Source organism: Gymnodraco acuticeps, unplaced genomic scaffold (genome assembly GCF_902827175.1).
Source record: "Gymnodraco acuticeps unplaced genomic scaffold, fGymAcu1.1, whole genome shotgun sequence".
In the NCBI taxonomy this organism is placed as follows: Eukaryota; Metazoa; Chordata; class Actinopteri; order Perciformes; family Bathydraconidae; genus Gymnodraco; species Gymnodraco acuticeps.
Genome location: NW_022989750.1, coordinates 402,862 through 427,183, shown reverse-complemented (window position 1 = coordinate 427,183; position 24,322 = coordinate 402,862). Strand labels below are relative to the sequence as shown.

The 24,322-nt window shown below is 38.5% G+C and overlaps 1 protein-coding gene across 3 annotated transcripts in view; it reads right to left on the bottom strand.

Moving 5' to 3' along the window:
- Positions 1 to 2,072: 2,072 nt before the first annotated feature.
- homer3b (homer scaffold protein 3b) overlaps positions 2,073 to 24,322 on the bottom strand; it is a 47,347-nt gene continuing 25,097 nt past the window's right edge. For all 3 annotated transcript variants that reach the window (XM_034202846.1, XM_034202924.1, XM_034203005.1), the window contains 6 exons: positions 18,365 to 18,373; positions 16,184 to 16,320; positions 12,711 to 12,867; positions 8,307 to 8,417; positions 7,368 to 7,448; positions 2,073 to 5,576 (listed from right to left, as the gene is read on the bottom strand). In XM_034202846.1, the coding sequence (XP_034058737.1) occupies positions 5,391 to 5,576; positions 7,368 to 7,448; positions 8,307 to 8,417; positions 12,711 to 12,867; positions 16,184 to 16,320; positions 18,365 to 18,373 (681 nt within the window). In that variant the 3' untranslated portion in view covers positions 2,073 to 5,390. The remainder of the gene's footprint in view (positions 5,577 to 7,367; positions 7,449 to 8,306; positions 8,418 to 12,710; positions 12,868 to 16,183; positions 16,321 to 18,364; positions 18,374 to 24,322) is intronic.

Sequence of the window (24,322 nt, the reverse complement as noted above, 5' to 3'; positions counted from 1 at the left end):
TCTGGTTAATTCAGTAACCCTGCTGCTTGGAACTGGCTCAGGTCTAAACTAACAATGGGTGCACTCCAAAAATGGTCTGGCACAGTGCTGGTTAAGAGTGGTTTCAATCTGGCACTCACAATGGTACATCTCGTTTCTGTCTGACTCTGACCTAGTTACACAAGCAAAGTACAGGTTTCGTACGGTCATTGAAAACCTGGAAAAGTCATGGAAATGCAAATTCCAGGCCCTGGAAAAGTTATGGAAAACAATATTTCTCCCAAAGTCATGGAAATGTAACTAAAGTTGCGTCAAATATAATTTACATTTGATCTAATCGCCGAAATAATCTGCTGTCGCGAGCTGTTATGTATATATAATATATTAAGCGCGAGCTGTGTGCTCGAGTCTTCCTGCCTGTCGGGCCGGCTGAACTCTGCTCCTCCGGGATGAGGGTCAGCTACATTATCTACGGTGCGTTCGTTAACTGCGGAGTCTGTGGCACAGACTGCACCGCTGGTGAACAGCTGTTAGAACGGGGGGCCGTTCAGGTGTTCACAGAGCAGAGCTCCCTGTCGGAGCGGCAGAGCGTGATGTGAACTGAAAAGTGTTTCTGTCGCAATATTATTTAAGGAATCGTTGAGCTAGCTAGCATTGTCACTATCTGCAAACGTTAGCTTTAGCCTTCGTTTTCTAGTTTTCATAGGCTATAAACAGGTGGTATAAGTATAGATATTTACTAGAGTAAAAGTACTCAGATCTTGTACTTAATAAAAGTAGAAGTACTCGGGTCTTGTACTTGAGTAAAAGTAGAAGTACTCAGGTCTTGTACTTGAGTAAAAGTAGAAGTACTCAGATCTTGTACTTGAGTAAAAGTAGAAGTACTCAGATCTTGTACTTGAGTAAAAGTAGAAGTACTCAGAGTGTAGGAATACTCTGTTACAGTAAAAGTCCTGCATTCAAAATGTTCCTCAAGTAAAAGTAGAAAAGTATTATCAAAATATAGTGAAAGTAGCGACAGTAAAAGTAGTCATTGTGCAGATTGGTCCATTTCAGAATAATATATGTTTTATAATGATTGATCATGAAAGTGTTCTCAAAGCTGGTAAAGGTGCAGCTAGTTTGAATGACTTTGTATAGTGCAGGGTAGCTTATGAATTTACTCCAGGTGGAACTAAAGTCTGATTCAACACTTGATTATATTTCACATCATTCATCCACATCTGTAAAGTAACTGAAGGTATTAAATACATGTAGTGGAGGAAAAGTACACCATGTACCTCTGAACTGTAGTGCAGTAGAAGTACACCATGTACCTCTGAACTGTAATGCAGTAGAAGTACACAGTAGCAAAACATTGAAATACTTAAAGTACCAGTATCTCAAAATTGTACCCACGTATAGTATTTGTTGAGTTTATGAACGTAGTTACTTTACACCAGTGGCTATACAGATAGAAAGACTAAGCCTTGAACAGAGGCATGAAAATACATTTTCAAAATGCTCAACAGTGCTGCCAGAATTATAAACTGACTGCTACACATTTAAAATAAATGCTTTTATATATTTCTATTAGATGTGACTCTTTGTCGTTTCTGTTATTATTACCTGCTGCTTTAGTTGTTCTGACTGCTAACATCCTGTTATTCCTCATTTTAAAGCCGATATCCCGTGGGGTCAGGGGTCGGGTCCTTGTCACCTTTTTCATACCTGATGACTTTGCCTCCCTGACTACAGTTGCTTTAGCGTGTAGAAGCTAGTAAGCCTACTATTTGATTTGTTTTAGGTAGGCACAACATGTTTCATATGCAGACCTTATTTTCCTGTTCCATGTTAAAATAAAACATTTTCAGTGGTCATTTTTTTTTGGTCATGGAAAATTAGGTAAAGGTCATTGAGAAGTCATGGAAAAGTTATTGAAAATCATTGGTGAAAAAGTGTATGAACCCTGAAAGCAACGAGTGTCCCAATGCATTTCTAACAATGCAGGTCAGTTTGAACACTTCACAGTGCAAGTAAAGGACTTTTTTGCGATGGATTATAAAAACGAGTTGTTTTCCTTGCCCTCCCCTCCCAAAGACCACAGCAGTGACTTTACATGACTGAGTTTTAATGTCAAACAGTTCTATACAAATATAAGGAACTCATCTCACATTTTCTAAATATTGTACCATACAAACACATGCTCTCCACAAGCTTAGTTATTCTTATAAAAGATCAAAACGGCGTCTGAAGGACCAATTTTTCCTCTTATTGACCAACACTTCAATGCAACTAACTAAAGCAACGTGAGGTCATTTGGGTCTTACTGAAATGTAAAATGTAGACACAGCAATTATAATAACAAGTTCGATTTAAAACATCTGAGATGAAGTTGTGTTTTTTCCAGTTAAGTGGCTTTATCATGGCAGGTGCATCTTTGGTACTGCATTTTCTTTTGAAGCTGTAGCTTTTGTTTTTTTAAAGGCCTTATTCCAGTGTATACAGTATAAAAAGGAATCCACTCCGATATTTAAAACATTCTGTTTACTATACCATTTTTTTTTTTTATAATGTCCCGCATTTTAACTGAACCACATGGTTCAGTTAAAATGGTTATCTGAACCATGGTTATCCCTTTCAATAAGGGGGTTTTAACATTTATGGGCGGCCATATTGAAACAATAAGTACATCAGTAGCAGATCCCTGAATAGTCTCAAATATTCTGTAGATTTCTTCTTACATTTTTTTGAAACCTACAATATTACTGAAATTGCTGTTGCAGCCTGGCGCTCCCATTTCTGTGTACACAGAAATATCATGTATGTACAGTGTTATTGTGCATTAGTGATACACTGGAATAAGGCCCTTGTGAAGCAAAGTGTTTGTGACATCAACCATGATGAGCTCGTGCAGAGGGGGCGATGGCCTCTACAATTTCTCCATGCTCAATAAGACTGGGCACAATCTGGTGGCGAAGCCATTAATAAATCCAGTTGTGAAAAAGCACTTCTGATGATGAAACTGAGAAGAAAAAGGCTTTATAGGGGTCTTATAACCTGTAAACTATTATCAGTCATCTAAGCTAAAAACATTATTGCTAATTAAATAATTCTTACATGTAGCAGCTGATGTCAGAACTCCAAGATGGTTTATCAACTTGTCAAATTGATGAAAATAACATGAACTGACAGTACTGATTTTAGGACAGTAAATGTGATATGTTTGTGCAATCTTGTAGGACTGGAAATCTAACTCAAACTATATATTAAACAGTGTCATTATAAATAAACCATCAGTTATGATACAACCCCTAAAAGCAATAATTGCAGGTTACGGTAATTAAAGGGTTCTGGTGGATTAACTGGTAGTTTATTATATTACCATCACGTTGACATGTTAGTAGGATTGTGGCAGTTACTGCATATTGAGCTGCACATTATTTGTACCTATATTACATCAAATTATGTATTCAATAACTCATCGGGGGTATTAATAGATACTGTGCATCAGAGGTTCACATACAAAGCTGACAGACAACTGAATTGAGTACCTATTTACTAAAACCACTGCATTTGTGCTTTTTACCTCGAGCACTGTCAGGTTGAAGCCTGCTAAGTTTTGTGCACACAAGCAGCTTCAGATTCCTCGGCAGCTACGGGGCTTCTTCAGATCTCATGCAGTGCTCTCTTTGTGATCTATGCTCTGCGAGTTATTTTTACTGTTATGGTATGTGTTAGTGTTGAGCAAAGAAGAACATGTACATAAAGTAGAACCGGATGATATTGTGGACATTGACACATGTAAACAAAACAAACTTGGCACAAACATAATCAAGTGTAGCCCCAGGTTCAACTCAGCAGGGTGGGAAAGTAGTGTCTCTGTCCACAGCCACATGTCTGGACCTCTCCTTCAAATGCTGATCAACCCGGTAGCAGCTTGAATTTAGCAGAACATTGGGTGATAGCAATCTCCAATTTCCCATTCTGACAGTGAGTAACCCATCAATGAATAATAGAATATAGTGGTGAGAAAAGAGCAGTCCTTATGAAACATGGAGAAAAAAGGTTGTACAATGGCAGGACACATTTGGGTAATGTTTTGAATCTATTGGTTTGTTTTGTTCTGGCTGGTGTGAAGCAAGTCCAGCCTGCTGATGGTCAACTGGAGCTGGAGTTATTCAGCTTTGTTTTTGCCTCGATGTGTGCTGACCTCACTCTTCCTGGGTACATCTCCACAGTGTTTAATGAACGGTGTCCTCAACATGAACTGTACTCAAAGTTGTTATTGTGTAAAAGTAGACATTTCTATTACTTGCAGTGACTTTTGAGTTCTACAAAACCTTGTGAGAAAATACATATCTATAAATGTTATCTACACAGGGCTCACTTCAGATTTGGGCTGTTTAAGACTTCTGCCAAACTGAAGTGAACAAAACATTTATGGACAGTTTTATTGTTGTTTCTATAAACCAGAGGTGCAGAATTATGATCAAATATAGGTATTAAAATGTAATTGCACATGAACCTTTATTTTTCAACCATCTCAAGTTTTAATACGTGTAATGTTTTGGGACTGCAGGTTCACTGTCCCTGCAGGAAAGCGGCACACTGCTGGCTTTTAATAAACACTGTCAGGAACTTATTTTGCTTCTTTCCTAGTTTTTCTGCCACTTAATTCAGTAAAGGAATATACTTATACAAGTGGATCACCCTCTCTGTATTAAATAAAGATACAGTACGTCACATCAAAACTGAATAACGGGTACGAAATGTCTACTTTTGCAAAATATTAATTTTGGTTTAATTCCTCAAGGTGCTTTAAGTATGTTTTGATATCAATAAATGATTACCTCAGTCCTTTGGGGCATCAGTAAAATTACCATAAACAATTCAGACCATTCAGGATCCACTACTCAGCATTTCACATTGTAAACCGTCAGATACTGACAGAATACGCTGGACTGCTATAGCATCATACAGAGGAGAGTGCTGCTATTCTGGAGATAATTGATGGAAAGCTTTCAGAGTGTTCATTGATGGCAGATAGAGAAAAGAATAAAAACCTGGTGTATAAATCCTGTTATCCTCTTCAGGGGCTAAATGACATGCAGCTGCTAGGATCAAGGATATAGAGAAACAAGCTATAGTAGCAAGTTGAACCACACTGTCAACTGTTTATGATAATCATACCGAGGCTCCAGTATTAATGTCACAATACTGTTTTATTCTGCACATAGCACCTTAAAGAGGATTCTGATACCTGCTGTTTACCTGCACTGATCTTATAAACACAGATCCATGGAGGTAAACACCAGTAAAGGTTCCTCCATAGTGTTTTGATGGTTGCTCTCCTGATAAACCAGTAAAACACAAATCAAAGCGCCATGGTTGGAACTGACTGTGGAGATGCAACCCGACTGCAGCTGTGGCTATTTGTCGATGAGTTTTGCCAGGCTCTGTCTCAAGTCATTCAGGTCGCAGATTTTGACGTCCAGAACCTCGATGATGCGCTGGACCTCGACCTCCGCCTGGTTCTGCTCCTCCCGGCTGGACGCCAGCGTCTTCTCAGTACTCTGGACCCGATCCTCCAGGTCGCTGTTGAGTCTCTCCAGATCCTGTACACACATGAACTGTTGTTAGTACAGTTTTATACATCTGCATGGAGATATATTGTCTGCATGGGTTGGTGTTCAATTTGCATTCCTTCTTTGAATTATTTTTGACCTGCAACTAGAACTCTTAACAATGTATAATGAATTTGGTTTCGGGATGTACATTACAGAGCTGTATTGTAAACCACCCTGGTCAAGAATGTCTACAAATGTAAGCCTGGACTACCCTGATTCCTGCTGTTATATCTGCCAGCTCTATACTTAACAATATGCTGATAAAAGTGGGATGAGTGTTAAAAAATGACATGTGCTATGGTCAATGCTTTTCTCCTACCTGTGTGGTTCCCCTATTGAACTCTTGGGCACACTGATTATCATTACTCAAAATTAGGGTATAAATATTTGTGCATGTTTATATCGGCTAGCTTAGTATAGCATGATTACAATGTATCCTAGTGTAAGTCTACACACCTTTAATCTTTATCGGAAGTATCGTGTATTCTGTGAACATGAACATTTATATAGTACTGATGCATACACTAACAATGACTAAAACTGCCAATTCAAACTGGAGCAGATAAAACTAGCAGCAGCAGCCATTGTGGAACAGCTTCAGAGCAGGTACCAGTAAAGCACTGGTATCTCAAAAAACAGTCCAGCATTACTTAAATGCATGTAAACTCTCACTCCTTGTGTGGCTGCACACTGATATAAAGTTTTCAGAGGATGTCATAGTATATAAACTGTTTATATGTGCAATTTTGAGTAATAGGAGGTTATTCTGTATGCCAAATGCACCAATGAATAGATTATGGAAGTAACCCAAGGACAGCAAAGGTCATATATGAATATACATAATTCACAACTGACACCACTGCTCAAAATGATGGAGAACCTAATTAGGGCTATGCAATATGCATCAGGTATTATCCCCTGCGTTAGCATGGCGACTTGACACTATTAACTTCTCCTTGAAGTACGAGTTATCCTATACTGATTCTCTGCTGCAGGTCTGCACTGTGCTGCTTTGTACTGTTTCAGCCACAGTATCAGCACTTAGATGTTCCACCCGGTTTGGTTTTTAGAGCAATAGAAAACGACCCATTTGCATTCTTCACATTTTTTACGACATACTTTACAATGGTTTGTTGAATAATATACTATACAAGGAAGCTTCTAGTCTAGCATGCACACCCATATCAAACCATCTGAGCCATGTTAAAATAAACCTTATATGGTGAAGATAACAGAACCAGATACATCAGTAACATATAAAACACACAATGAACATTTCCGATATGAATATAGTACAAATCATAAAACAGTTTATACTGGAATAAAAACTTGAATAGAAATTCTGTGAAGACTGACATGTTGAATTCTTTGCAAATGAATCGCAAGCATCAGAAAATAATGTCTCTGTTCAGACGGAAGATGAAATGCTTTCATCTCCCTGTCAATGAAAGTGGATTTCCTACTTTTGACAATGCAGGTGGGAAATACAAATACAATGAACCAGTTCTATTTCTCATATTTCATGAGTCTGTTGTAGACGTTCTGAGTTAGAATGTCCTAAGACACATTTTCTTTGGTGATTTTCCGTATTACTGAAAGATCTCAGATATTAGTGTCGAAGAATGTTGGTTCCTATGGATCACTTCAGTGAATAATTTCTCTTTGGATCCTCTTTACTGTCTGCTGACATGGGACAAATGGCAATTAAGCAAATCGAATGCAACATGACATTTTTTCATGTAAAAGAAAAACAACACTTAGCCTTTTTTTGTATCTCACCTCAAGTCTCTGTATGGTCTCTTCTCTTTCCTTCTCCAGCTCACCCACATCTGTTTTCTTGCTCTGTAGACTGTGAATTTCCTGAAAGCACAGTGATTTGAACTGTCACAACACCACCTCACTTCCCACATATTCACCCTTCCTGCTGCTAAGATCATCGAATATTCATCTTATGTTTTGAACCCTAAGACTTCATGTGGTTTAAAAAGGGTCATTTATGAGGTTGGTGATAAGGTTTGGGGCACCTTGATGTTTCCGGGGAGGAGGGGGACATACCACCGTGAGCTCGCATGAATAATCAAGCCACAATTAAACTTGTTTAGATGATTGACGGACATGGTTATGTAAATGAGGCTGGAGGACAGCAGCAAGGTGCTTTCAAGGAATATTTCACTTTATCGTTTGGTTTTATTTATGCAGAGAAAATGTGCCCAGAATGCATTTGATGGAAATTGACATAAGGGACATAAAACATCATATTAAAGCAAACTTGGAAATAGCCAATACATCTGGTATTTTTCCAAAGCTCTCTTAGTTTAGGCCAAACATTTGAAGTTACAAAAGAAGAGCATAAGTAAAATCCCCATAGAGCGTTCTCTTCTCAACATTTTGTTCAGTAATTATCTTTTGGTTATTGAATCGGAAATATCTTATTTGAAGTCTTAAGATGATTTAGTGAGTATACATACTCAAACTGGCACTTTATACTTTTCCAACCCTCTTTTCTTAATATATTATACATTAATTAGCAAATGTTTTTTAAACCTTCATCAGATGGATATGGAGGCTCTATTCTCAAAAACTGAATAAAAACACATATCCCGTGAATTATTGGCAGTATATTATTTGCTTCTCTAGACTGGCTTTCCACACTGAGGTTTCTTTGAGGTTAGGAGATGGATTTGGACAGAGTGCAGTGCAGGGAACTTGTGTGCTTGCCTGATCTTTGGCGCTCAGCAGGGCCTCCAGCTCCTCCAGGGACTGACTCAGCTCCTCTCTCGCAGACTGACCGGCAGCAGGGTGCCCCAGCTGGCCCTCAAGCTCCGCCACCTGCAACACAGACAGACACACAATCAATACATACTTCTTAACTTAACTAATTTATAAAGCGCGTTTCATTTTAGACATTATATAAGATAAGATTAACATTTAACCGCCTTGCTAGTGGCTCTGTGAGGCTGTACTTCAATCTATCAAATCGTTATTAAGGCGTTAAATGTCAGCCATGTGGTGTTTGGTTGGTGGTCTCTGGGAGCGAGAGATGTCTGCACCAAATGTCAATGAAATCCATCCAAGAGCTGCTGAAGTACTTCAGTTTGGACTCTGTCTTCACATTTTGTAAGTACAAATGTAATGACATTTTGAATAACTCTGAAAGTAACATTTTGATCAGTTCATTTCAAGTGATTGTTTGTGCCACATTTAAGAACATTTCTTCATGGCATTGCTGAATCATCGCATTTATAAGAATGAAAAGGACAAATAGACCGACTAACCAACCAAAAACCTTATGCCTCGTGCCATGGCAGACGCAGCAGTCCACGTGGAGGCATAACAATGAATAGAATTGTAAGAAAATTAGTCTCCTTTGTTAACAACATAGCTCTCATTTGGAGCCTTATTGATGAATATCAGCAGAATACTAGATATAAAGAAAATGTAACAATGCTAAACCATTCTCCATCTTACACTCAAGCACAGAGGTCATTTAACATTGTATTGATTTGAAACTACTCCAGAAAAAAATAAAATTGTACATTTTTAATCTTAGTTGGATCAGACCAAGTTTCATGGGAATCTTTAAACAGACTTTGCGTAATTTGCTGACAAACAAGTATCTGGTTGGTAAACAAAAATCTATTTTATCTAGAGAAAATTATTTACTGGGATTTCATTTTAGCTGTGATCCAATGAAAAGCTTTGAAAATGTTACAAACAATATATTTTCAATTATATAAATCAAATTACCCTTTACCTCCATCATACACTACGGAAATCAGCAAAATTAGCTTTAAAAAGGGTTTTACATGACGGCAGCGACTTTCAAGTACAATAATATAATATACAAGTAGTGTAGTGTGATAATTATCACTGATGGAAATGGGGAACTTCAACTGAGGGTCAACAAAGTTGGAAACAAGAGGCTTTGTGCATAACAAGCTTTACACATGACTTCACACTGATAAGGCTCAGATAACATTATGTTATTTGTTTTCTCAATCTGACCTTAGCCCTTCTGAACTCTGCACAGTTTGAGTATTTGAATGTTTGGTTTTGCCCTAAAAAAAATAATTACGTTTTGTGTTTAAGCGTTGAAACAAGTTAGGTCAAATTAGTTGAGGAATATCTCCCGTACAGATAACATGTTACATGAAAGTGAGTATTAATTGGATTAAATTGATCAAAATGTTTCCTTTTTTTCACAATGACATCTGACAGTGAAGCTTTTGTTTGGAAAATTACTACAATCATCTTGAATCTCTAAAATAAACAGTAAGAAGTCTAAGGATTTAAATAATCAATATTGATAATAATAAAATAATTTATTTAATTAATTAACAGTTGACCCTCAGTCTTTAGGCTATTTTGACGATGCAGTTATCATCACAATGCTGGTCATTTCTTCATCTCTGAAATGTAAATGTGTGTGTGAAGGGGCAGAGGGATTCCTGCTCCCATGTGAACACTTTTATTTCCTCCCTTTAGCATCTACTCTGTATTTTCAAAGTCCCTTTTCATAAAATTCACGCTACGCCACGTTGTGGGTCCACATGATCCCAGAGGATTCAACACCTTCATATCCACTCTGTGTGACAGCTGCTGTCCCTAGAGGCACCCGCTCCGTCTGACCTCCAAACAGATACACATGGAGAAAAACATGCAACATCTCCAATTTCATATCTAAATTATTATCTAGAAACCTTTTGCTGTCAACCAATTGATAGGAGATTGAAAAACAAATGATATTGTATTTATATATGTATATATATATAGAAAACTATACATTTGCATTGACATCTTATTCAGATTCCGGATTCTCTAAAACGTACAATAGTTAAAATCCCGAGCAAAACTAAATAAATTAGCAAAATGTAATCCAAGCAACATATTGACAAAAATCAAGCATAAAACCTATTAAAATCTGCTACAATCAAATACATTATATAACCAAGTACTGCACACCATATGTTGCTAATTCTCATTAGTACTGAGCATGGGTCAAAGTCAACACAGAATAAACGTTCTGCTGTGGATCAACACAAACATGGCTGAAGCCGAGTGTGACGAGGTAGAACAATCTAGCCTCTCTCCCTCTGCAGTTATGATGATTTATCTTCTTTCGTTAACTGGGGCAGAAAGAGGGGAGGATGGGCAGTAGGGCCTATAGGGCGTCCTGTCCCCCGAAAAAATAAAAAAATAAACCCTGCCCCCCCCCCCCCTCTCAAACCCAATTGACAATCCCTGGCGGCCTGCTCTACTTCCAGCCACCTGGTTGACTTTGCTGCAGTGTGTGTGTAACTGTGTGTTTGTGTTTTGGGGGGGTAACCTTCACCTGGACTCGCAGATATGAAACCACAGTGTGGGCTAAAAATAAAAAGGGCCAGTTTTCTGTCACTGGTGGTTATGGTTCCATTGCAGGCCGGTTGCATTAGCACTTAATTCTGTCGCATTGAGGAAGCCTTGTTAAGCTTGACCAAGGGCATCATTTCCTCTCTGTAAATGAAAGATGAAATGTCTGCCATTATCCAGGGAGCCTGTCAACAGAAATATCCCAAGGAAGGGCTGGATGAAAAATGCATCTGCAGTTTGGAAGAGACTAAGTCTGTGTGGGGATTTTAATATGATAGTTATAAATGATTGCTCTTATAAAAAGTCTGAATAATTTCCAGTTGCTATCTGAGTGATCACATAGTGAGGAAAGTAAGAAAAATAGTTTTATAGACCATAAACATTGCTAAACAAAGCGTCTGTTTTGTTTAATTTCAGAATATAAGCATATGAATATATAACCTGATTATATTTCATAAAAAAGTATTAGTTTTATTTAATTTGGCTAATGATAACTCTAAATACGTATTTTGTTTCCCAGATTTGTGTTTTCAGATTGAAAGTATCCAAACTACCCCCCCCAAAAAACTGCTCCTCAGCATATGCAGATACCCTTGTCCCTGAATCAAATACTTTTTATAGTGGCCTGTTTTTTTAGACGTCATATTTCCTCTTTTAGGTCAGAAACTATTGACAGGAAGCAGGGAATTACTTAATGCAGCACTGATGTAAAAATATTAAACTGAGCACACTAAATCGAAACGGGAAGTCTATGCAGGGTTTGTGACGTTGATCAAACCTGTTTTATGCAACTTTTCATCCGTATTTCTGAGCGATTACTGTTTGACCTCCTACACCAAGAGAACAAAAAGTACATGTGCCCTTTGGGCAGTGTCTGTTTGTTTTGTTTGTCCATGTACAGCAACCTTGGGTCCCTTGAAAGGCGCTATATAAATATCATTTATTATTATTATTACATGAGAAAAAAGCACAGCCTTTAAGACCCTCAATAGTGATTGTAAAACGACAAAGTAAAAAGAAAACTTAAGATAAAAATATGTGGGAAACTTGTATTTAAAGTAAGGCATAACCATAGTAACAACACTAATGCTTCACACTACTATCACCCGTTAAATTAACCCAAACATTGGTTCAACAGATGATAAATCTGTCGGCAGATAGCTTGCACATCTTCCGGCGCAAATTGAAAACTCATCTCTTTCGACTCCACTTCGAGCGATAGAACTATTAACGAAGCACTTTTATACTAATAAAGGACTGGCTTTTCTAAAGCCAGTTGAGTAGCACTTGAAATGTTTTTGCTCTATGAAACCTGATGTACTTATATGATTCTGTTTTCTTCAAGTTGTATTTTGTTGGTCGAACGCACTTATTGTAAGTCGCTTTGGATAAAAGCGTCAGCTAAATGCAATGTAATGTAATGTAATAAATAGTTGAAACATAGCATTCCTTCTTGATACACTTTGAAGTGTTGAAATAATACAACTCTAATGGGAACGTTTGTTGTATATTATTGTTAAGAGGGCTTATTGTATCCTGAATTTCTTGTATAGTCAGTTTCAAACATGTTTAAAATAATGTCATAGGGCAAGAATAAATTCAAAATTGTGTAAAATACAACATTTGCTTGATAACATTAACTACGGCCTCAGAGATGAACACTAAATTGAATCATCAGCACCTCAACAGTCTCAGCTTTTAGCAGACATTGTGAATTGTACTTCGTAGTTTTGAGCTGCAGGGGTATTGTATCATTGGCCCGCTCTGCGTCACCTGGTCTCTGAGGCGGTCGGTCTCCTCCTGGTATTCATCCAGCTGCTGCTTCCACTGCTCCACGCTGCTGCTGGCCTCCTGCAGAGCCGCCACCAGCTTAGCGTTACTGTCCTGCAGCGTGAAGAGCTCGGCCTCCAGGTTTATCTCACACATTGACCTGAGAGGAAGACACAGAAAGAACAGAGACTTAACTTAAAGCAGGAATCCCAACTTATGACAGCTTTCCCATTTCACATAGATACAAAATATTGTTGAGTTACGGTCGGAGAAGGCATAGAATAGATAGAGATTGAAAATGCAGCAGATAACAGACATTTATATCATGTTGCACAAGCTGTTATGGGACATTTGAGAGATATTTTTTAGTAGCCAGAAGGCCAGGTTTTTAAATGTCTGTCATTCAAGTCAAAGACCGAACTATGTGTATCCACTGAAATACAAATGACCCAAAAATGTGTTTTATTAACGTTTTGAATTTCTAAATTCCATCTTTCTGTTGTATATACTTTGTCATTCATTTGATTTTAAAGTTATGCTCATAACTTGCAGAACAGTACGATTCATAATAGCAGATAATTACAGAGACCATAGGGTGGCAGGGAAATAAAGCAACACAGAAGCATTATCCTGCCATGTGTGGCTAAAGGACTAAATTCCACATACTTAAAATAAAGTATGGCTTGGTTTAATTTTGATCTATTAAGATGCAAAGTATCAAAGTACTTTGATTATTATTATGTTTTTTTGTGATTCATGTGAATTTTTTACAAGTCACATTTTTTTAATAAACATCATTTTTTTTAAAAGGTCAGTGTCGGTCGTGATATTTAATAAAAAAAACAGAGAGCTTTCACACAGTAAGACAGAGTTGAGAAAACTCTTTGCCATGACAACCTAACTAACAGCTTTGATTGGTAACATACAACTGCTCACCATAGCAACAGGAGAAAAAGCCTGCGTAGGCTTTAGACAATCAGGAAATAAAACCGTTGGGATGATAGGTTGAAAGCAGACGGGCATGAGTGTTTTCTGATTCCTGGTCTCTAATGGTATGTTGAGTGATCAATAATGAGAACCAGGATGACGACGATAATTATGAGCTCCTAAATTCATCACCGGTATGGCTGGTTACACACACACTTAGAGAAGTCAAACCTAAGGCCATGACTAAAAGACTGGTTTCTTATAGTTGGCTCTTCTGTATATTCTATACAAGAGACACACACACACGCAATACCTTTCCTTACACAGCAGTCTGCTGTCTATGGTGCTTTGTTAGAAAAACTAAGAAGGAGGAAGAGAACAAATCTTACACGGGTGAGTTATTTTACAGTGCACTTATTCAATTCTGAAGAACCATTTTTACATTATTTTACAGTTTTAATTTTACATTTAGTCTGCAGTATGAGTCAGACTCCAATGCCCTGGATCAGTGGTACCTGTCCTGAAAACCAAAGCTCTACATATTCTCCATTTATCCATACTCTGTCCAAGCCACAGTCGATTGGTTGAACTAGCTCCCACAATGTATTTTTACAAGTAGGTAGATACTGCAAAACAGTCGAGCTGTGTATCTTGCCTCAAAGGTTTCAACATTGTTGGCATTTTTCCTTCCCCATATTACTTGACAAGTATTTTTCATGTGTGTAAAAAGGTGGAGCTTTTAATTTTTCTTTCCTGAGTTCTTCCTTATTTGTGGGATTACAATACTTAATTTCTGCAGTATGTATTTTTAAATGCAATAGGAGACTTTTTCTGGCCACATGGGGGCAGCAAAAACAAGGTTGACAACATTAAAACAAATTCAAGTTGATATGTTAAAGTTGTTAGCACATCCACAGTTATGGATCAACATTAGCATTCATTTGGAGTTGTATTTATGGAAACTAATGGATTAATGTACAATATTCACTCTGTTATACAGTGGGCTTTAGAGCTTACAGCTGTAGCCGAAAAATTACGCTGATGACAGAGCTCGAGCGTCAACCAAAAAGAAAAAAAGCCAAGCTGCAGATTCAGTTGATCATTATTTAGTTTATCACCAAAATACCAATAACAGGCCCTTGTAATTTACATGTACTCTCCGAGTGAAAGGGTAACCATGAGGTAGTTAATGTGGATGTGATGCTTCCCTGTCAGTTAAGAAAGGCAGTGTGGGTACCAGCTTGGCTCTCTGGACGGATAACAGGATGGACGTGTTGTTTGTAGAATAAATCCCAACTGCTGTCTCTACAAAACCTGTTCCCCGTGCCAATTTTTTTAGCTTTGTTTGATGGAAAGATAATTCAAAAGGCTGTGAACAGCTTTCAGTGGATGTTGATGAGAAGTTTGGCTATGAGCCAGAAAGAATAATAATTATTATTCTTGAATAATCATTAATATTATTTCATTCGTTGTTATAAATCCTTTTGCTAGAAACATCTATGAGAAAAACTGAACCTTATGGTGGGAAATCTTTGGGCAGCTCTGCAGTTTAATCACTCGTCATTTGTGAGGAAAGGCTTTCCACAGTTTGAGTAACACTTAATACGCTGTATAGTATAGAGCTCAACAAAAATGCTCAGGGCATCTTCCTCTGCTCATGTAGCCAAGCTGGGGGTTGGAGATGAGATTACAACCTTTGTAGTAAACTTTCTCAACTCTAACAAATAACATCTCCCACATCAGTACTCCCACACACTCACATCTGCAGCTCTCACTGCCTTGTTTTAATATGTACTTTATGTCTCTGTGTCTTGTGTGTTATTGTAATGGAGTGTTGGTATTATTTCTATGCTGCTGCTACTGCAAAATAAATATTCTTTCATAAACATTGTGTTCTCTCAGCGTACATTTTCAATGCAGGAATCAGTTGTTCCTGTATCTCTTCACACTGCACCATGTTGTCAAATAAATGTTCTAAATAAAATATAAGTTAGGTTCGCTGTCTGATAAAAGTAATCGTGAAATATTTATTATAGCATTACAGCTATCAGAAAAAATAAAATGTGTTTTTTGTACCAGGTAGTTTAATAAAATAAATTATGCAAAACAGCAGTGAGGTGTAAAAACAACATTCAATGTGAAGTAAATGTTCCTCAAAACCACTACTAATCTACCCAGGAGGAAGTACTCAAGATTGGCTCCACATTGATGAACTACAACAATAAAGGTATGAGGTGAGTGATAAAAACAAAATGATGTAATATTCTATAATAACATAACACTATAAAAAGAGCAATTCTGTATAAAAAAGGTGCTTTTGGTTTTAATTGTTTAAATGCATTTTTTTGACATTACTTTTGTGCTTTTACTCAAGTCACATTTTGGATTAAAGACTTGAACTTGGAATATATTCGACTACTAACTGAAGAGCTTCTTAATGAGTTGTGCTTGAAAAATGTTAGGCTTTTAAGCTTTCTCTCCAGACCATAGGCGCGATGAACACAATAGCATGATATACTTCCTGCTGATGAAAACAAATGTGTCCTTACCCTTCAGACAACATTTTTTTGACTTTCTCCTTCTCCACCGTCAGCTCGACTTCAGCACTCTTGCTGCGAAACAGCTTTTCCTCGCCCGGCCCATTGACGGTGAGCAGCGGCGGGGAGTGGCGCTCCTCCGACAGCTCCTGGAGCAACAAGGAGGACAGCACATACAGGACATGAGCAAGAGACCTTAACAGGGTACATAGTAGTGGGTTTTCTTGAGGACATTAAATGTTCCAATATGGCAATTTACTCATAAACAGAGGTTAGTGTTTGTGGATGTTACATAGCTGACACGTGATTAAGCACAATTAATTAGATTTTGGCTGGGTTTAGAAAGGAGGCTGGCAACAGGCCAATTAGTGTCTCCATATCCAGAGCCCTCCTCATAACAAAATGGACATGACACAGCAGCGGGACAGGACAGAGCTCAGACTGTCAGCACTTCATGTGTCCCATCTCTGATACTGTAGACAGGCTCCGTGCAGAGCGAGCAGCCATGTGTGGAGCCCATCTGCCCTCGGTACATACTGCCTCAGATCTGATTCAACAGGAATTGACTGAAGTACATTTCCCTCTTCCAGGAGTTCATCTGGTGTTTGTGTGTAAAGACGTATGCACCTGCTGGTTATCCTGCTATTATGTGTATGTCTGTTGAGATATTATATACACTGCACACATCTGGGAATAAGCTCACTAGGGTCTACTCAGTACTGAAATACTAGTAGAATTTAATATTTATTTTGGCACCTGATTGAATTGTTTATTAATAGGTATGATAATAAAGATCATCTTTAAAGATAATCTCCAAACGATCTCACATAAAGTAAATTCAGTAGCTGTACTTCAGCTTGCATTTAAAACTATTGGATCCTACTCAAGAAAAGTACAACTTTTCTGTAGATGTTCGATTTGAGCCATTTAAAGACTTAAGAACTTGTTTTCCAGCCTCATCCTGTTGCTTTTTCTTAAATCATTTGGAGTAGCCTCAAATATAAAATACAGGTGGAATAAAGTACACAAGAGCCATGTATCTTCCTCTGACAGAAAGAGACTTTGAATCTGACATGACAGCATGCAGATGGCTCGACTCCAGCCTGGCGCAGTCACGTGTAACCAATCTGCTTTGATATTTTCCTTCCCTGCTGCCCAGAAATGGGTTCAAGCTTCCTTTCACACAGTTTAGTGATCCGTTTTCCTCAGTTTGAGACTGTAGGCTAAAAGACTGAAAGAGCAGACTGAGAGAGTCTTCTTTTCTTAAAGTGTGCAGATGAATTAGCCTGGGCACAATTCTTAACCCCCCTCCCATCTCCTTTCATTTTGCTAACCTAAACCTGAACTTGACAACGACCAAGTGCCTCACTGAAGCATAACAACCCTGCACTTATTCTAGAAAAAAGCGTGTATTATTAAATTTGAGCGAACCGGATCGTTATTCCCTGAGGAGGCTGGTTCATCATCTATAGCCGAGCGGCTCTCTGTCCGACTTCATGGAAGAATATGGAAATAAAACACGGCTCATGTGGATGAGCACTGTGTCCAGGGGAAGGAACCCGAGAACGAGAAAAATCAAAAGCTAAGACAACTCCAGTCCGGCCCCAAAGCCAACGGATCGGCTAAGCGTATCTCTGAATAATTCATGCCATGGATCATGTTTAACTCATAAATGGGATTACACTTTTCCAGCAGTTTTTCCGTATGCTGTTCACTAACAGGCTGAGTGGAAACAAGGCAGAAACTCTAAAGCACAAACCCACGACCGGCAACTAATTAGGCTGAGTTCAAAAGGACTTTTCCATTTTGAAAAGGACAATTCTGTGTTGTCTGTTCTCGGGGGATATTTAACATTATCAATGAAGTGTGAAGCAAGGAAGATCTTCTAAACATTTTGTGAGGACAATTACAATTAATTAAGCTGCATGTTGCCATATTCTGTACATATGTGACTTGAAATTACATTTTGTGCCGTTATTTCTTAACAAAGCTTTTACTCTTTTGTAGCAAATGCCATCTGTGTTTTAAAGCTACATGTTCTCTGAAGTCAACTTTGATCAGACTCCAGATGAATTATTGAGCATGATAGTCCGTGTTACACTGAGATGCATGACTACGAACACCACATTCAAAAGATAGAAAACGGTTTTCTTTGCATAGCTTTTACATGGTGGGATGGATGTTTTTACTCGCCTGGGAAAGCTGTGAGATGAAGGTGTCCCGTGGTGCAGCAGGGAAAGGAGAGGGAAGGGGCAGATGAGGAGAAAACATAGAATATAAGTACATACTTAAAATCATGCCATTGTTTGACAATACAGTATTTCTTTCTATGCTCAGTCCAGCTTACAGTCCACTGTTTTTCATTGTTGCACAGGTATTCATTTATTTTATGTTTCTGATTATTTTGGAGAGAACAAAAGAGAAAGAGGGTCATCAGCAGGAGGTGCGGTGGTAACTGAAGCCTGAACAAGGAGAAACTGTATGAAAAGAGGAAGCGGTCACATTCCCACCCACATTAGTGTGAGGGCTGTGTGACCGCTGAGAAGTGAGCCGTGAGCACTTAGCAACACCCAAAGAGACCGATTGAATGAATGTTTTACAATAACCAACATAACATTGGTTCAACTTTGATTATCCTATTCTCCTAAATAAATATGTATGTGTGCGTTTTATTTTAACAACCCTAAAGCAGCCACTTAAAACCTTTTACGGGTTTCCTCAGAAGATGCTTCCTTTGTAATCAATGGAAATCCCAAATACTTCAAATATTAAACACACTTCCTGAGGGAATGCATCACGACGTTTCTGTGCCACTCTTCGTCTTAAGTACATCCACACTGTTTACTTATTTATCTATGCATCAGTCTATTTGCTCCGCTGGCTTTATAAAGCTCCTGTTTCTACACCCTGTGTTTCACTGAGACCACACACCTGGTTTATTTATTCATGGATCCACGAATCAGAGGTACATGCTTAGGCTTCCCTTGAAGCACCGGTCCTCCGGACTAAACAACGCACACACTCATGCATACTGTTTTTAGCTGGTTTTAATGCCAAGTCTGTGGTTTAAAATATTAATGGCTGGTATTTCTGTTTGCTTCTCTGCGTCTGCATGGATACCATGTATGAGAGGAGATGGCAGAAGGAAAAAGCTCCAATCAACATGAGCAAACTAATGGCAGCTGTTACCTGTCAGAGGAAAGAGACATCTGCTGGGTTTCACTGTTGTTTACATGATTTATGTGCAGAGATGACATTTCTTCTACACTATTTTTGACATTCATATACCTTCATTGTGTGGCTCCCTTGGCTCTCAACCTTTGCTTTGACTAACAAACATTGCAACCTTGCAATATGAGCTCATAAATATCACAGGTAATTTTCTAAATGTGAACTAAATGCTTCTCAACTCATAGAAGACATAATGTTTCTGGGGTTTTACATGTTGGCTTTCTCCCTTTATTCAGTGAAAAATAACAAGTTCGCATTCTTACTTCTGCCACTTACACTGGCAGAGGCTTGACAGTTCAACCTGTTATCCATTACTTAAAGGGGACCTATTATGCAAAATCCACTTTTTCATATCTTTCATACATAAGCATGTGTCCCCTCTGTGTAAAGAGATTCTGAAAGTTTCAGGAAAGAATATTTGCTCACTTTTTGTCCCGATCCATTTATATAAAAACCTGTCTGAAAATGAGCTGATCAGATTTTGGCCACTTTACGATGTCATAACGATTTGTTAGCTTGTGTAACCATTAGCCAATAACCAACCAAGGTAACCCCCCCCCCACCTTATCACCTGAATCTCCTCCTAGAGCACCATTGTGTTCTTTTTAACCGGTTTATGGGATGCTGCAATGCATGATCTGTTTGGTATTTCGAGTCAAACACTTCAGAGACATGTTTTGTATTATCTGAGACCTATAACATATTGATGAAAAACAGTATATAATAGGGGACCTTTAAAGCAATCAGTTCTGACTTTTCTCCACACTTGCGCATCCATTTTTTTAGGCAGTCTCAATCACAGTACTTTGCATAGGGGAAATAGTTTGACATTTCGAAAAATATGCCTATTTGCTTTCTAGTTTGGCGTTGCTGCCTCTTTTATGTCTGCACTTTAAATATGAGGCTTCAGCCAGTGTAGTTAGCTTAGCTTAGCATAAAGACTGGAAATGGGGGAAACAGCTCGGTGTCCTCTAGAAATATTTAATGATTTCAATGATGCCATTTTGCATATTATGATTATTTATCCTCTTTACTATTGCAAATCCTTATAGAGGCTATATTATACTGAATAACACAACATACACATGGCAAGGGCAACACCGTAAACCTTAAATAAAACAAATATAAATATATATTTCACAATTATTAATGCATAGTTTAAAAATGTTTTGTGTTTTTCCACTTCAGTCAGTTCTATAATGCTCTCCATCTTGCTCTGTTTATTATTCTTCATTTTTATCCCATTGAACTGCATCATATCCCCCTCAATCTTATCCCAGAGCTCTGCAAATAAACATGAAAGCCTGAGCTTTACTTCATGCAGATTCCCTGCTGCCATCCCATTTCAGAGGCAGAATGTGTGCTCTGTGGAGCTGGAGGCTGCTCAGAGGCTGCTCAGAGGCTGACGCTCTGCTGTAGACGGATACTGACCAGCACTGCTACTGACCTGCTGAATGTGATGTAAAATCTACTGATACAGAAGAAGACCAAAATGCTGCAGCCTCCCTCCAGCATTATATGAACCAACATTTGTTGTGACATAACGTTGCATATGTGTTCCCATTTGCTTCTAGTATCTTTATATTCACTTTACTAACATTAAACTCAAGCAAACCAGTTATTTTACTTATATATAAAACACTAATATGTACAAGTGAGTATTCTATACAGTTTTTGTTTTTGTGTTTGTAGAAAAGCTTAAGAGGAATACTTAATAAAAAAATGACCTTCTGTATATCAATTAAACACCCGTTACCTTGAATTCTTCTGAAGAACTATTTTTTCACATGCCTCTGCGGTGAACGAGAACAAATTAAAATGACTATGCTACGTTTAACAACAGCAAACCTATATGAAACAAACATCTAAAATCACACTTTTGCAGTATAATCAATTTATCATTCATTCAGACACTACTGAATAAACACAAATGCATTTTCTGAACAACCTTACTATTTAAAACACAGTATTGTACCGATGAGTGTGTAAGGCTTGGATTATACTGCACTTGCAGATGTTTTGAAATAGTTTTGCTGTTGTTAAACATGGCCCCATTGACTAGATTTATTACACATTTTCCTAGATTTGTATTCTTTGCTTGCAACGAAGGCAGGTAAGATAAACTAGTTTTCTACATGAATTCAAGTTAACACAGGGTACGTAATGAGATGATCACTTTTTGGGGTGAAGTATTCCTCTAAAACTGTACACAGATTTATAAAAAGCCATATCAGCCTTAATGGACCCGTTAACTTTCATTATAGCCACATTGATTTGGTATTCTTTTTATATCACAAAGGGAGACAGTCAGCACTAAGGTGTTTTACAACATGCAGCTGTGAGTTAGAACATGTTATAATAACCACATAACCAGGGCTGCACATAACTGGTGTGCAGGTGCGTCATTTGAAAAAAGGCGCATTTGCGTACCAACATTGCGAGAGAGAAGAGAGAGAAGGGAGCAGAGAAAAGAGAGGAGAGAGAAAAGAGAGAGAGAGAGAAATATATTTGCGAGTTGCATATGAACCTATGATATGAACTCAGAGCCGGCCCGTAGCACTGGCGTAATGATTTTCGCCTAGGGCGCCAGACCTGGGGAGGCCCTGCGCTGGCAGCTCTGGGAGGGAAAAAAACATTTTGACCGTTGGTGCTCATCCTAATTTTCGGCCTTGATATAACAACATTCATAATTAAGTAAATGTAACACCCTTTTCACCCCGGTTACACGTTTCATTTGCCCTGTACGATGGGCGCTGTAAGTGATGAAAATGGGGGATGTTGGCTTATCTAGCGCCCGCAGCTCACAGCCAAAGTGCGAGTGAGCGTGGGAGAGAGGGAGGGTGCACCGGTACCGGCGCTGTTGTTATTAGAATCTGGTGCTAGCTGCTCTAACGGATATAAGAAGAAGATGTTTCTACAATGATGTGGAGGGAGAGTCCTCTCCAGTCAGACTGAGAGGCTGATACCACAGCTCAGTGAGGTAAGTACTCTGAGTGTTTAGATAGTTCACTTTAGTCTAAGTTCAAACGGTTTGGTCACAATTTATGTAAACACATATTTCCAAGGCACTCCTTTAGAATTATTGGGATAAACAGGTTTGAAATCATTCCAATGTATACTATAGGACAGTAACCAAAAATATCCTTTAAAACTGGAGATAAAAAAAAAATGCATAAATAAATAAATGTTAAGGTAAAATAAGATATGAATGAACATAAATAAAATAAGTTACATTAATTTGTTATTGGCTATGGTAGGTTATTTGTTATGTTCACATACTTATTTGATTACATCCACTTTTCTAAGATGACAGAGACTTTCGACCGAAAACAAGCAGCTAATCGCAGACTCAACCAGAGAGAAAGTAGTAGGCCTACATCATCAGCTACCATGTCTGACAGAGGAAGACAGTGAGGAGAACAGTCAGGAGGGTAGTGATGACAGCTTGTAGGATTACTGGTCGTGCTAATGTTGTCTTGTGTTCACCTCTGCATGTGTGTTCTGTGTTCACCTCTGCATGTGTGTTCTGTGTTCACCTCTGCATGTGTGTTCTGTGTTCACCTCTGCATGTGTGTTCAGTGCCGTGTGTCTGGCAAATAAAGTCAAGACCCCCTCAAAAGTTACGGTTTATTTAATTTGAAGGATGAGCACCTAGCAACATCTCCAGGTGCTCCTTTGAGAACCAGGGCAAAAAAGTTATGTGCACCCCTGCACATAACCCCTCCGTGTTTACTGCCTGACACAAAATCAATGGCTGCTGGGTCTTCTAGAAAATCAGTAGACACACCCGAGCCTGACCTCACAGCTCTATCCAGGCCGTGTGTGTGTGTATGTGTGTGTTCAAATAATAAATTTAGCTTGACCATGTGTCCCTGCCTCTGCGTGTTACCCAACAGGAAAACAGGTCTCTGGTTACCGTGGTAACATGATTCAACACCTTTGTTTGTTGACCCTGACCTCTGTGTGTGTCGAGCAATAACTGTGTACTTCAGTTTCCTCCCCGCCATCGACAAATTCACCATTCATCTGTTTTTCTTTCTGCAGATAAACAGAAGTGTGTGTGTACTGCTACATCCTACAGGACAGTTCACTGCCAAAGCAGAGAAACCAGACATGCAGGAGAGGAAATCATTTCACACGTGTGTACAACTACACACAGTGAACTGCAATATCAGCATGCAGCACGTGTGGAACAGGATCATTGCTTTTTAATCCGTTGTTTACAGTTTTTAGGAGAAAGCTGTGTTTGACCATATTCATTTTCCTTTTAAATTTATATTTAAAAAAAATGTTTTCTACTCTTTTTTTGTTGTTGTTATTGACGGCAATTACATTTGCCATATCCATATCTGCGACCAGAAGGAATTGCCTGTAACTGGAGTGGATGGGATGGATCCTGGCAGAGTTTTCCTTCGCTGTCAGCCTGGACAGGTACAACCTGTTCCCTGTCAACAAACCTTTTTTTGTTACTATCTCAACTAAGCGTTGGTCGTTGTTTAAGAAAAGTACATGATCATTAAATGAAGAGTGAAGAGAACTTACAAAATGTAATGTAATTTAGTGTGGAGATTCAGTATTTCACTTAACTTTGAGCCATCTACCCTTAAATCATTACTCTTGTCGAATGCTCTCCATTAAACAAAATGCGATACCACTTTACCATTCATATGTGGCTTCTCGTGCTGTGGACATCCTTGCTATTGCTGCTCTGTTTTGTTCTATCCAGCAATGTTTTGTTGCTGCACTCACTAAATAAACAACAAGACAAACCTTCAGCTCTTATCCGAGGGTCTCAGAGCTCAGGTCGTGTTCGGCAGCATGAGGCTGAATGGCTTTTTGTTTGGACTTTACACAGTGCAGACACACACAAACACTGGTTTACACTGTCACTATAACAACACTCTCTTAATGCTAATAAGA